Below are 15,065 nucleotides of genomic sequence, written 5' to 3'. Positions count from 1 at the left end.
GCTATCTTTAGCCAGAAGTCTTTTTCTTTTTTAAAGGAATTCAGGGAAGGAATGGGTTTCATTCTGTTCTAATCCATATGTATAATGGGAAGTCCCAGTGACCCTCTTAATATGGGATAGAAAAATCTTACAAGTGTTTACACCTTTTAGAATTACAGTGAAGTTTATCAAGACATTATCAGCCAGGGGAATCATTTATCGAGTAAGAATCAGAATTACAGGGCGCCTGGGTGGCTCAGTCGTTAAGTGTCTGCCTTCGGCTCAGGTCATGATCCCAGGGTCCTGGGATCGAGTCCCGCATCGGGCTCCCCGCTCGGCGGGAAGCCTGCTTCTCCCTCTCCCACTCCCCCTGCTTGTGTTCCTGCTCTCGCGCTCTCTCTCTCTCTGTCAAATAAATAAATAAAATCTAAAAAAAAAAAAAAATCAGAATTACAAAGCTTTTTGCATTTAAAAATTACTTTTCCCAGGCTTGACCATAATGTTTGGAATCCAGGGGTCTTACAGGTCTCCACGTATAGATAACACTTATATGGGCAAGTTTAGATACAGAACAACGAGTCATACTTTTGAATATACACACAAGTCTGTATATTAGACCAGAGAAAAACACATATTCTTGTGACTGAATTGAAACCTTACGGGAGGGGCATCTTTGACCTAACTTTACCATGTGGGATGCGATTCTTGCCCCTGCAGTTGCAGACGGGTGCGAAAGATCTACCTCTTGTACACCTTCCTTGAGATTTCTTCTATTTGTTGTTCACTAAGGAGATTTGCTGCTCAGTTGTTCTATACACTCACACACATGTCTTATTCAAGCTTCCCCAAATCCTATAAATGGATACTATTACTACTCCTGTGTCACATCAGGCAACTGAATCTCAGAAAGTTGGCCAAGGTTAGTGCAAGTGAGAAGCACAGCCAGGATTTGTCCTCAAGATAATCTGCATCCAGAGCGGCACTTGCCTTTATGCAGGCTCATTATGAAATATGGGCAAATGGAACAGGCTTTTGCAAAACTATACCTTACCGTACTTGTTTATGACACCACACAGTGGGGTCAATGAACACTCTGGAATAACCAAGAATGATCTTGCTCTGTCTAATAGAGGCCAACAGATTAGGGAACATGTTAGACAGGAGAAGGTGAGGCAGAGTTCTTAGAGGTGATACCCAAGCTATTCTTGAAGAAGAGTAGGATTTTTTTCTAGGTAGAGAATATTTAGTTTAGAATTCTGCGTACAGGATACTGTGCAGCAGAATAGCATTCATTACGTGGTTTCATCTAAGTCCGTGATTTTGAGAGAGAGAGAGAACATGAGCGGAGGGAGGAGCAGAAGGAGAGGGACAAGTAGACCCCACACTAAGCCTGGAGCTTGACGTGGGGCTCGATCTCACCACCCGAAGATTATGATCTTAGTCGAAATCGAGAGTTGGCCGCTTAACCGACTGAGCCGCCCAGGTGCCCCAACTGTCAGTAATTTGAATCATGTAATATACAATGGAATCTCAAGAAACACACCAGACAGAACAGGATAAAGGGAAAGAACCCTGAGGCACAGTTCGAGAGACCTTTTCTGCCTTGATGCCGGTTCATATGTGCCACATGTATTCTTTTAACTGCAGAAAATACTTCCTAATATAGGCAAAAACAAAATTAAGTGACTTTACAACCATAGTGACTGAAATTTTGAGGTATGACAATACTTACGGTCTACAAAGGTATAGAGAAAAACTCTCGGGAAATCTTGGCAGGACCGTAAACTAATCAATCATTTTGAAAAAGAACTTAGCAACTTGAAAGTTTGAAGGTAGTATACCTAATTACTCTACAATTCACTTCTGGGTACATAAGCTAAAGAAATTCTTGTTATGGTCCCACATCGGGCTCCCTGCTCAGCAGGGAGTCTGCTTCTCCCTCTGACCCTCCTCCCTCTCATGCTCTCTGTCTCTCATTGTCTCTCTCGCAAATAAATAAAATCTTAAAAAAAAAAAAAAAAGAAATTCTTGTTATGTGCACATAAGGAGATATAAACAAGGATGTTCACCAAAATACTGCTCATAATAACAAAAAATTGGAATAGACCTAAACATTTACCAGTAAAGGATTAATAGGTAAATATTGTCTATATTTATATAAAATATTATTACACAGCAATTAAAGTGCACTGACTTGACTTAAAAATATCAATATGGACACATTATAAATACAATGATACATGGAAAAAGGCAAAAAAAATCAGGCATACCTTGTTTATAATAAACCTTGCTGTTCAGTGGTAGATTCTGTAATATTATCTTAGTTGGTTTTTATTTTTTTTGTCTGTGAACTTCTTTCAAGAACAGTCTGTGTTAGTCAGGATTCTCCAGAGAAACAGAAAAGACAAAATGTGTATGTATATGTGTGTGTGTGTGTGTGTGTAAAAGAGATTTATTATAAGGAATTAGCTCGAGGGCACCTGGGTGGCTCAGCTGGTCAAGTGTCTGCCTTCAGCTCAGGTCATGATCCCAGGGTCCTGGGATTGAGCCCCGTGTTGGGCTCCCTGCTGAGCAGGGAGCCTGCTTCTCCCTCTACCCCCTGCTCATGCTCTCTCTTGCTATCTCTCTTTCTCAAATAAATAAATAAAATCTTAAAAAAAAAAAAAAGAAATTAGCTCACATGAATATGGATCCTGGCAATTCCAAAATCTGCCATGTGGGCTGGCAGCCTGGAGCCCCAGCAGAGTTGATGGTGCAGTTCCAGTCTGAAAGTGGCCTATTCGTGAATTTCTTCCTACATGGAGACATCAGTCTTTTTTTTTTTTTTTTAAAGATTTTATTTTATTTATTTGACAGAGACACAGTGAGAGGGGGAACACAAGCAGGGGGAGTGGGAGAGGGAGAAGCAGACTCCCCGCTGAGCAGGGAGCCCGATGTGGGGCTCGATCCCAGGACCCTGGGATCATGACCTGAGCCGAAGGCAGACGCTTAAGGACTGAGCCACCCAGGTGCCCCAGTCTTTTAGTTCTATTTGGGCCTTCGACTGATTGGATGAGGCCCACATTACAGAGGGTCTGCTTACTCAAAGTCCACCAATTTAAATGTTAATCTCATCCCCAAATCCCCTCCAAGTTGACACATAAAATTCACTATCACAGTATCATATCAATTCCGGTAAAGCTGTTAACACTTTTAAATTCAATGTTTTCCCTAGAAGGTTCAGGTAAAAATCTTTCTTTGTAGTTCTGATTACCACAGGGTGAACTCTTTCACTGCTGTGTCTTTCTTAAGCTAAGTGTCTTCTTCTACTTCACCCTTAATTACTCTCTCAGTAAATACATTCCCTTTATTCTGGTCCTTCCACAAGAACACTACTGGATGCATATTGGCTCTCCCTTGACTATATCTTTCATGTCTAAAATCATCCACTCACCACAGACCTCTTGGAAACTCAGTTTTCGTATTGTGTCTTTGTTTCCAGGATGTTCACAGGGAACCAGAACCCAGAAGACCAAACCCCAGAGGAGCAGGTTTTCTATGAGTTTATTTTTAGGCTCTTCAAAGAGAATAAGGTGGAGATTGCGAGTGCGATAAATAAGCCATTTCCTCTCCTTATGGGCCTCCGAGACCGTGGCTTTATCTCCGAGCACAAGTATCAAGTAAGTGAGGAGATTTCCTTATGATACCCAGCTCCACCAATGTTATGCCAGACTGCAGGGTGTAATGAATCGGCCCAGAGGCCTTCTGTGGGTGGAGACCGCCACCATCCTATAAGTTAGGAGGTGACGGGAGAAACAGCATCACAGAAAACATTCCTTCTTCTGTAGGAAATGTGGGGGGAAGGGCATGGCAGTGGAGATGTAGCTGGATAGGGACTGGGGTTGCTGCGTAGCTACGGTGCATCTTAGGTACATTTATACAGTCGGGTAACAGTAACTAAAGGCAAATGAATGAACTGGGCAATGTTTCATTACAAAGCCTTCTTATTTGACACACCTGAACCTGAGATGATTGAAACCCACAGGCAAGTTGGGTCACGTTAGGATAAATCCGGAGGCAAATGCTTGCTGCTCTCTGTCCAAATCATTTCTTGCTCCTTAGACATTTCTGGAGCCCTAGAACACAGTGAAGGTTAATGATGGGTCTTCCTGGGGACACTGAAGACAAGCCTTCTCTTTGTCTTTATGAATTTTCTTTGCCCTTTGGCCACGTTCATTGCAGGGGAGAGTGGTCACCTGAATTCCTGGAGCGCTTCAGGCCAGGTCAGTCCTGGGGGGAGGGCAGTGGTTACTCTCCGGCCAACAGAATGGCCTCTCATTACCAGTCAGGGCCACTCTTGAAGCATCCCTGCCAGGCTCTTAAAGCCTCCACAATCATTTGACTTTGAAGCCACATTTATTCTTCAAAATTCCTCCCTCAAGTGTGTATCAATGTCAGAGAGGTTCAAATAAGAGTCTATTTTTGTGACGGAGGATATTTAAGAAGTCATCCAAACGTGCGACATTCTAACATTTCACAAGAGAACAGATGGTCTGGGTTATGATCTGCATCTTCTATAACCTGTAAATCCATAGCTACATAATTCTCCATTCACTATTTTTAAGCATTTTCAAGAAGCTTGTAGAAATCATGTCCCAGTGGAAAGAGTGGTCTATGATGTGCTCAGTGAACTGGAGAAGACATTTGACAAGACAGTTCTGGATGTACTGTTCAGCAATCTTAACCTAAAGGCCTATCCTGACTTACTTGAGATTTGCAGAAGCTTCCAAAATGGTAATTATAGCTTTCAACAACTTTGGGGGACTCAAGCCCATCTTATTCATCGATTCATTCATTCAATCTTCATTAATATTTGACAGTCATTTTATTGAGCGACTGCTCCACGGCAGGCAGGGACAGAACACAGTGGCGAAGAAAATGGACATGACCCGTGTCCTCATGGAACTTACAACCTGTGGGGGTGACAGACATTTAGCTGAGTAACCCCACAAATGATTGCTTGGCCAGGACCTGAATTTGGTGCTGAGAAATGTAGGATTTGAGTCTCTACTTTTTTTGGGGTGGGAGGAAGGCATGAATTATGTGCTTTCGTAGGAAAGGGGAGGAAGCCTCTCTGTTACCTGTAGTCATGTTCAAAGATTAAAAGGTTTTCTTTATCTTAGAAAATGTGTCATTTGGTGCAGTTGGCACCAACTCACTTCTCCAGACAAGCAGTGGAGAAGTCACTAGAGAGGACTGGGGCAGTGGCAGCTGGGAAAGGACCAGTGGGCTGGCAGAAAAGTGTGGCTGAAAATACAGACTGGGAGGCAGTGTTTGGAAGCTAATTCTGGGAAGGGAAGTTCATGGGGAGTTTTGAGGGTCTGACACCCAGTGCCAAGAAATTTGAAGTTTACTATTTGGGAAATAAGAAGGTAATGAAGGATTTTTAAGCAGAGTAAAAGTGAAAGAAGTCAATGTAAAGAATGGGATGTGCTGATTTGTGAAAACCATACCTTGATTAAAAGAAAAGCTATAATATTTCCACGCTATGATATATCCAAGTCAGAAAAAGGAATAAAGGAAATCAAATACCAATCATAAATTTTAAGTCAGTATTATATGTGGAACCAGGATGGCCCAAGGTCATGGGTATGAAGAAATGGAAGTTATCATTACTGCCCACATCTCAGAGGCTCTAATCCTCTCCATGGACTGTGGGGATCCCCTTCCTTGGACCCCAGCACCCACACCACATGTGTTAGTTTCTGGGGCTCCCCATGCTGAGGCTCACCGCACCCCCCAACACCAGCTGGGAGGTTGTTGCTGGTGCTTCCTAGACCCCGCTGTCCAAGGGAGCCAGGGGTCAGTGATCCAAAGCCAAGAGGCTGGTAGGAGGGTTGTGCAGCCTGCCGAGAGACACATGCACTTGGGCCACCCCCTGTGTTCTCAAGACCTCTGACTCACACAGCATTTATCCCCATGTCCTCCTCCAGAGTTTGCCTGGACAAGAAGTCAGTGTGTCCTGGGGATGGCAGAAGCATCTCTTGTGCCAAAAGAGCTTTTCTACCTTCACACCTCCCCTACTGTCCTCACCCTTCAGTAGGTGCTGCCTCTGGGAGGTGTGATCCCGTCATCTGTCTTTCTTGGCCAGCGTCTTTCTCTATTTCTTGGATTTTTTTTCCCTCATGTTTTGTGAGTCTTGCTTTTCCATCTATCTTCAGTTGCATTGCCTTACAACACAGCTGCGAAGCGGGGTGCCCTGGGCTGCTTTCCTGCACTTCTTGTTACCACTTCCTGGGTCCCCGGTACAGCTATGATATTCACTTTCGGTTGGGTCTTTCAAACAATATTCACTTCCTGTTTGCGCCTTACAGAGTGTCTTTTTGTTGTTGTTCCCTGTATCTCTCCCCACCCATCCCACCCCAGGGAAATGCTAGTTCCTCTTCACTGTTAGGTTTTTTGTAAACAGATCATCTTCCTTCCCTGATCTAAGGTCCCCTTCCTCCCTCCCTCCTTCCTTCTCTCTTTCCTCTTTTTCTCTCTTTCTCTCTCTCTCTTTCTTTTTCTCTTTCTTCTCTCTCTCTTGATTTTTTGCTTCTCTGTTTATTTCCTTTAAAACCTCCATCCTTAAAAGATGGTGGAGCTCTCTTTTTTTTTATATAGGTCTATTTCTCTATAAACTTACTTTTCTCCTGATGAAATCCCTCTGCTTCTTCTCTATTCCTAGTTGCATGTAGAATTTACAAAATACATTCCATATATATTACTTATTTTAAATTAGCTTTCATTGTTCTAAAGAGTTCATTGAACTATTTACAACTTTTCTACCATCCATCCTTTCTTAAACCTTGTGAGATGTATGGCAGCATCAGTCTCTGGTCCCCTGAGACCCACTGAAGCCCAGGGTTCCCTGAGGGCTGGAAGGCTCCCGCTCAACTGCCGGAGTCAGGGGTGAGCCAGGTATATAGTTGTGAGAACAAGCTCCTGGTCACCGCCAGGGGTCTCTAACTGCCTTTCCTTCCTCTTCCCAGTGATTTATGACAACTTCCATCATGAAGCCATTGATGAAGAGACAAAGGAGATGCTCCACCCACAAATACCCCATGAGCTAGGTACTTGTGACTCCATAGAGACTTGTTCTCTCATCTGCTGAGAGGAAAGGGGAGGAGAGATCAGGGGGGCCGAGCTCCTGGGTGGAGAGTGCCCCGTGGGGAGGGGTGCAGAAGGAGACAGTGGAGATGCAGGGGGGAGCCAGGCCGGTGGTGGGTTGTATGGGATCCTAACTAACCAACCAGTTGTGGAATCCAAAAATGCTGTCAGGCAGATAGGACCACTCAGAAGATAGAACAGGAACCCACAAGAGCAGGTATTACTGTGACCATGAGGCACAATTAAGGGGAAGAGCTGACAGTAGTAATTGTGAGTTAGGAATTCAGTGGATCTGGGAAGGGATGAGGTTTGGCACCAGGTGGCAGACCCAAAGAGAAAGCCAAGAAGGAACTGCTGTAAATGCTTCCCATAATAAGAGAAAAGAGAGGGAGCTAGAGTAGTAATTGTGTGCAGAAGAGAACATGGAAGGAGTGGCGCTGGGTAGAAAAGAAAGAGAGGGGTGCCAAGGTGGCTCAGTCGGTTAAGCATCTGACTCTTGATCTCAGCTCAGGTCTTGATCTCAGGGTCGTGAGTTCAAGCCCCGCATTGGGCTCCATGCTAGGCATGGAGCCTACTTAAAAAAAAGAGAGAGAGAGAGGAAGACGGAAAAGAGTGTAAGGGGGAGAAGAGAATAAAGGGCAGTAATCGCTTAACAGTGACAACAGTAGCAACACCAACCTTTCTCAGACCGCTGGGTGTAAGGTCAGCCCTTCCCGTGAAGCAACTTTTCTATTGCTCACAAATGAACTATGTACCCTCGTTACCAATAGCCACTGTTTCCAGCTTTTCAATCATCCTTTTGCTCATATTATTACTAATAACTGATCATTGAATTATAATGCCTACAGCATTAATACCGAAAATTATGATTTCTTGCTAAGTTATTCTAACCCAGATATCCTTTTACAAGTACTCCTCATTATAACCCTATTATAAGGGTTTGTTATTCCCACTTTCCAAGGGAAGAAATGGAGGCATAAGGATAGTTAGTGATTTGTGCATGGTCACATGACTGGTCTAGGACTCGAACCTTCTCCCACACACAAGTTAAGGGCAAACATGCTGAGACCTCACTGCCCGGCTTCACATCTGGCTCTACCTCTTGCTTACTTGGGCAACTTACTTACTTTCTGTGTTCCAGTGTATAAACTGAAACTGTCAATCTCTATGTCTATAAATCTATATATCTAAAATAAGGTTGTTGTGAGTGTTGTTCAAGAGTCCGATGTACACTGAGCAAAAGAAGCCAATCACAAGAGTACATGCTGTGTGACCCTATTTATGTGAGCGTCAGGACAGATGAGTACAGTTCCAGAAAGGAAGGGCTTAATTAATGGTGATAAACATCAGAAGAGTGGTCGCTTACAGTGGGCAGAAACAGACTTGAAATCAGCACATGAGAACTCTCTGGCGTGGTGGAAATGTTCCAAGTGTTGAAAATGTCTAGTAAGCACCACTGCTTCGTTGGGAACACAGCTGTTTTCCATTTCAGTTAGGTGCATCAGAATGAGAAAGAGGTGGGCAAGGCTTTGGTGAGCCCCAGGTGGGGTCCTTGGAGCTTGAACAGCAAAGTTCAGATTCAGCACACAGAGGTCTCTTCTCTGGTCACTGTCTGAGTCCTGCTATTTTCTTGTCCCCTTTTCAGAGTCCTGTGAACCCTCACCTCTCCGAATAAATAATGTCAGAACCTTGGAAGAGACACCCAGCTTACTGCCTAATGAGGGACCAGGTAACTATCATTCAACTTACAATTCTGTATCAAATCTTTGTTTTCTTGTCTTTGCGGGAGTAAAGCCTGCATTTTGTCTCTGATCCCAGGCCTCTGCTAGTCCTTCCTTCTATCTGCCCTTACCTGCCCACAGATGTGACAGAGACTATGAGAAAAAGAGTCCGAGCTCCTCAGTAGAGAGAGTACTCATTGATGGAGAATATAGAAAGAGAAAGAGGAAAAGATAGCTAGGGGTAATATCGGACAAATCACACAAATGGATCCAGTTTTCCAAAAGGAACATAAACTCCTACCCTCAAGGGTGGGGAAGGGGAACAATTTTCAGTTAACTTCAGAGACCAGTTGAAAGGAATTTGGAGGTAGCATGCCATGTGTGTCCATGTGGGAGACTGTCCCCCCGTAGCTGACCAGTGGGAGGTCCCTGGTACTGTAGGCAAAGCCCCGAGTGCTGGAGACAGTGAGAGAGGGGAATCAGGAGGACACCAGAGCTCAGAGAGACAGAAGATCAAGGTAAAGTGGGAGAAACAGTGATGGACAGGGAAGAAGTGGGACATGTAGCAGAGAGGAGATAAACTGAAAAATGGCTCAAGGATCAGAGGTAAAAATTGAGAGAAAAATATACAGAAAAAGCAATATGGAGTGGAAAATAAATACTAGGATGTGGGGAAAGCCAGGGAGGTGCAAAGGCAAACTACGGAGAGAAGCAGAATAGATGGAAACTAGGGGAAGGGCAAATGGGGGACAAGGGGGAGAGGAACAGGTTGGGACGCTGCAGGTTCGGGGCCAGAGCACTGGATAGAAGCACCTTTGGGCACAAAGGCTGACAACATTAGGTGTGAGTTTCCATATGAAACTGTCCCTAGTTATCAAAGTGGCACTTACAAAATGTCAGATTGCAATAGGTCTCTCCCCGAGTATTCCAGTGATTCCCAAGACCAAATCTCCACCCCAGATCATCTTCAGAGCTCATTTATCCATGGACCTGAAGGCAGGGGTTGGATAGAAAACTACACTGGAGTTCTTTCAAGAGCCTTAACCTTGGCACACCCCGAACTGAGAGCATTGTTCATTCTTCATTGTTCAAGCTAGATCTAACCCCTCAGTGTTCTTTCCCTCAATGATAGATCACTGTTCATCCGTGTTTTTTTCAAGCTGGAAACGTAGAAGTTGCCCATGATTCCTCTGGCCTTCAATTACATGCCTGTCACTCCTCCAACATGGTCATTTCTCCTTCAGAATATCTCCCACCTGTCCATCTGTCCTGTCCCCAGAGCCGAGTCTCTAATCCATGTCTCTGTCACTATCATGGTTCTCAGAGGACGCCTTCTGCCTCCCTCCTCCCTCTAAACTTACTCCCATTAAGTGCATTATTTGCACTTCAATTAAAGGGGACATTTGAAAATAAAAATTAGATTGTATTATTTTCCTACTTAGGAACAATAAGAAGTATTTCCTACTTCTTAATATACCAAGGATTACATTAAAGTTTCTTTCAGTGGGGCCCAGGGTGGTCCCCACAATGGGCCACCTGCCTACTTCCTCAGCCTCATCACCTGCCTGCTACACTATTACTTCAAGATAGAAGAGACTCTCTTCCCCAATGATTTTAATTGTTAAATATCTCCTTCACATCATGTGCCTTATTTAGTACTGTCTTTCTGTTCCACTGCCCTCTGCTTTCCTTCCTCCATTCTGGTTAAATCTTATTTAACACAAACCACCTCGGGGAGGCCTTTCTTTAGAGAAAGCTAGACAGGAATAACTGAGAGACAAAGGATAGGAGAGAAAGAGCAGTATCAGGGAAAACAAGGGGGAAAGTCACAGGAACCGGAGAACAAGAAAGAAACACACCAAGAGAAAGAGAAGCTCCGAGAGACAACAGCAGAAACTGAGGCAGGGAGAAATTAGATTTACAGAATCTAATAGAAAAGGGAAGAATAGAAAAAGGATGATGTGTAAGTAAGAAGAGGAAGATTTTCGCATGATGGGTGAATTATTCTTAGCCTCTAGTGAAAGCTACTGAAGTGAATATAACCTCAGGTCAGGTTGTCTTGGGGAATGGGGCATTCCAGTTTCTCAGGCTTTCTTGGTTTTTCTCATTTTCTTGCTATGCTATTTCCTTGGTCATAAATTGAGATGTCTGCGAGATTTCATTCCTTTCTGTGGAGGATAGCAAGGCCTGTTGGGAGACCAGTGATGATGAAGAGCCTCAGGAAGCCTGTGCTCCCCACCAAGATGTGGGCCCAGCAAAGAAGGGGGGAGGTTGCCAGTGTTGAGCTGCAGGATATCAGGCAGCTGAATTTCAAGCTGGCGTTTCCTGATGCATTTTACTCTGAGCACACACCACAGTGAAAAGATTCAGTGTGTTCTGGAATCCCATGAATCACATAAATGTTTCCAAGTGTACATTTGGGGAGAGATATGCTGAAGAAGGGGGATGTCTTTCATACCTATTCATAGTAAAGACTTGGATTTATCCCCACTGACCCTTTAGCTTCTCCAGAGAATAAAAACTAAGCATTATCCTAATTATTGATAATGTTATTATTTTGTGTCTAATTTTGGAAAAAGCCCAAGAGAAACATGGTCGCCCTTCAGATCAACTGCTCTCCACTCTAAATTATAATTTTTGTCAAATGGTTTTTATTATGTTACTGGGATTTGTCAAAAATTTTGGCAAAGAAGATGTCATTTCATCTCCACAAACTTATGCATTTAGAGAGACAAACTGTTGCTTCTTCCTATTTTATAGATAAAGAAATAGAAGCACTTTTACCAGGTCAAAGTAGTTACATAAGGGGAGGGACTGTGGTGATGGTCGTGTGGGGCTGGCAGAGGGTCACGGTGGCCAGGATCACAGAGGCAGAGTTCACACCGGGGAACCCAAGAGGTGTTCAAGTACCCAGGCCAGTAGATCAGGGCCCAGTGCAAGAAGGCCCTCATCCAACAAATATATTTCAGTAGTGAGAACAGGGAAAGGCAGAAAGAGCTGGTAGGATTGGGACTTACCATGTGGAATGCAAGAGATCTGAGGCAGGAAGTAGGAAAACTGACAGAGAGCGAGGAAGAGCCATGAAGAAGAAAAAGCCCAAGAGGGAAGCCCAGGGATTCATGGAGATGTCCAGTCCTTCCTGGTATAGAAGCAACAGTGTGTGGTGACAGAACAATGAGATGGAGAAAGGAGGTGTGTGAAGGATAACAGAAGAAGAAGAGACAGAGGGAGGCTCTGGTAGGTCTTAGGCGAGGTCCTTTTTCTTTTTTTTTAACGATTTTATTTATTTATTTATTTATTTGAGAGAGAGAATGAGAGAGAGAGAGCAGGAGAGGGGGGAGGGTCAGAGGGAGAAGCAGACTCCCTGCAGAGCAGGGAGCCCGATGTGGGACTCGATCCTGGGACTCCAGGATCATGACCTGAGCCGAAGGCAGTCGCTTAACCAACTGAGCCACCCAGGCGCCCCGTGGTCCTTTTTCCCAAGGAGAAGCTCACCTGAGCACTGAATTCAGCCTGAGGTTCCTGAGGCCTATTCCCTTATTGCTATGTCTGGTTGGTCATTTCTGCATTTCCCTTCAGTTTCCTGTGAGCACAAAGCTCTCCAAAGGACGAATGGAGGCGATTTTGAAGAGATACCTGAGCTGCTACCAGGCGATGGGGGAGGTAATTATGATTTAAATGACCAATTACTTCATTAAATTTGTTTGTCTGACTGTATGCAAAGGACATTTTCTTCCCATCCCCCAAACACAAATACACACTTTGTCTCAGCCTCTGGTTGCTTCCCTCAGGTGTGTGGGAGGCAGGGGGGAAGGGAGGCTAAGCACCTTAATGGAAGGGCTCTAGGGTGAAGAACTGAAGGGCACAGAATAATAAGAATGTAGACTGGGGGCACCAATGGAGTTGGCTAAGTAGGCCCAATTTTATCTAAATGTATATGGACTATAACACTACCAGGTTGGGGTTTGGGAGGGGAGAGATAATCTTAAACTTACTTCCCACGGATTGCATAGGATTAATGAAATACTAAGTATAGCAGAGAGAAAGTGAGGTAAGGGAATAAATAGGGAGATAATGGAGCAAAGAGATGAAGAACTTCCTGGAGGAGCAAAAAGAGCGAAATGCAAACAAATGGCAGAAGTCAGGGAGAGCAAGTCATGGTCAAAGAGACCCACAGCTTCATGGTGCAGGTGCAGCAATGTGTGGAGACAGGGTTCGAGGGAGAAGAAGGAAGGAGAGAGAAGGAAACAAGGTGCTAAAAAAAAGCGGAGCGAGTTCGGTGGGTATAAACATACTTTTCTTCCTGAGGAGCAGTTCTCCTGTACTCTGAACATCAAGCTCCAATGCTCTCTGAGCGTTGGCCACATCCAGGCAGAGTCCAGGCCAACTGTCTATCATGTTCCTGTTTCTCTCCTCAGTGTCCTGCGAACAGGTAGTTCTACAAAGGGACGACGGAGAAGAATCAGAAGAAATGCCCAGATTACTACCTTATGATAGAGAAGGTAATTAGGATTTAAATGACCTGTTATCTAACTAAAACTTTATTTTCCTATGGATATAGAGGGACACCTTCTTCCATCTCTTCCCTATTCCCCTTCCATCCATCCATCCATCCATCCATCCTTCCTTCCTTCCATCCATCCATACATCCATCCTCACATATTCACATAGACAAACTATGCCCAGCTTCTGATTGCTTCCCTTGAGAGACACAAGCAGTGAAGGATGATCTCAGACTGGTTGAGTTTTCCCTGGGTATAGAACACAGACAAAGAGAAGAATGAAAAATATAGATGCAGTCATGAAATGAAGAAACACCAAGGTGATTGACAATTCTACTTAAATAGACATGGAGTCTAAATACAGCCATGTTATCAGGGAGGGGAGATAATTTCCAACCTATTTTCCCTGAGGTTGTGCCAGGAACATGGGCATAATGGGTATAATTGCAACACAGAGAACTCACGTGAAAGAGTTTTGAAATGGACCTGGCAAAGGGAAGGATCCTTGCTCATTTGCCAATGGCCACAGTCCAGAACATTGATGATATGGGGAAGGAATATGGATGTGGATGAAATACACAGAAAGTCTGAAATTTAAATTTTCAGTTTTAATTCTTAGGTTGAAAAATTAGAAACAGAAAGTTAAGAACCAGAGAGAACAGATAGAAGCAGGGAAATGAGCACCATGGAAGAAAGGAGATAAGCTCCATCATCTTAGACAGGTAGAGAACATGATGTTAAGAGAGAAATGCAGGGTGGAGTGGGGCGGGGGGGGACACTAAGAAAAAAAAGGTGGGGGGGGCACAAAAGTTATACGTCGAGAAAAAAAAGATGAGTGAAAATTCAGCAGAGATGAACACTGTACAAAGGATAGAGAAGACAGTTTGGGGCATTGTAGGAATTGAGAGAAGAGTTGTTCGTCAGAAACAAGTCTGCCACTAGGAGTGGAACATGTTAGCCATGGGTTTTCAAGTTATGATGTCCCCAGTTATCAACATGGTACCTGTAATATTCTCAGAGGCAGTGGGCCTCCCCACCAGGCATCCTTGTCTGCTCCCACCTATAACTTATGACCCCCAAGCACCTGTCTGGCCCAGACTTGTCTTCTAACCTCATTCATCTGAGCGCCCGAATACAGTTGTGCAGAGGGCCTAAAGGACAACTCCATTTGGATGTTTTTCAGGAACCTAAATATAAGATACCTACAATTGCACATACCATGTTTCCTGACACCAGATCTGCTCCTTTCCCCGTATTCCCTATCTCAGTACAGAACACCATTGTTCCATTCCTCAGGCAGAAATTTAGGGGTCATCATGACTCATCCCCCTCCCTCAACTCACATAGCCCATCAGTCATCCAGATTAGTCAGCTATATATCGAACTTGTCTCTTGCCTGTCCATTCTTCTCCATACCCAACACAAACACTCTGGTCAGATGTCTCTTCTCTCTGGAACCAGAGCAACAGCCTCCAGTCTCATATCTTTCCCCCAGTCATGTTCCCATCACACCCAATCTCTCCAGGTCAACTAGAGGACTCTGAAAATGCAGGTTGGTTTATCCTACTTTCCTATTTTAAGTTGATAACTTCTTGTTGTCAGAAGGATTAAATCCACTTTCCTCCCCATGGCTCCAGCCTCATGTCTGTCCTGCAATTACTTCAAAAATTTGAATAAAATTTGTTCAGTAATTTTAATTATCTGATTACTCTTTCTCACCTGAGCTTTGGCACTG

At 44.1% G+C, this 15,065-nt stretch overlaps 1 protein-coding gene across 7 annotated transcripts in view; it reads left to right on the top strand.

The window, feature by feature from the left end:
* LOC102742152 (nuclear body protein SP140-like protein) overlaps positions 1-15,065 on the top strand; it is a 62,613-nt gene that overhangs the window by 10,326 nt on the left and 37,222 nt on the right. For 4 of the 7 annotated variants that reach the window (XM_081813425.1, XM_081813424.1, XM_081813422.1 and 1 more), the window contains 6 exons: positions 3,461-3,638; positions 4,584-4,752; positions 6,990-7,070; positions 8,753-8,836; positions 12,408-12,491; positions 13,247-13,330. In XM_081813425.1, coding sequence (XP_081669551.1) covers positions 3,461-3,638; positions 4,584-4,752; positions 6,990-7,070; positions 8,753-8,836; positions 12,408-12,491; positions 13,247-13,330 — 680 coding nt within the window. Of the gene's footprint in view, positions 1-3,460; positions 3,639-4,583; positions 4,753-6,989; positions 7,071-8,752; positions 8,837-12,407; positions 12,492-13,246; positions 13,331-15,065 lie in introns of those variants that run through there. The other 3 variants (XM_081813426.1, XM_081813427.1, XM_081813428.1) reach the window with 3 other exon arrangements.

Source organism: Leptonychotes weddellii, chromosome 3, assembly GCF_054177405.1.
Source record: "Leptonychotes weddellii isolate Sample4059 chromosome 3, ASM5417740v2, whole genome shotgun sequence".
Classification (NCBI taxonomy): Eukaryota; Metazoa; Chordata; class Mammalia; order Carnivora; family Phocidae; genus Leptonychotes; species Leptonychotes weddellii.
The sequence above is the reverse complement of the archived record's forward strand: the minus strand, read 5'-3'. Positions and strand labels throughout refer to the sequence as shown.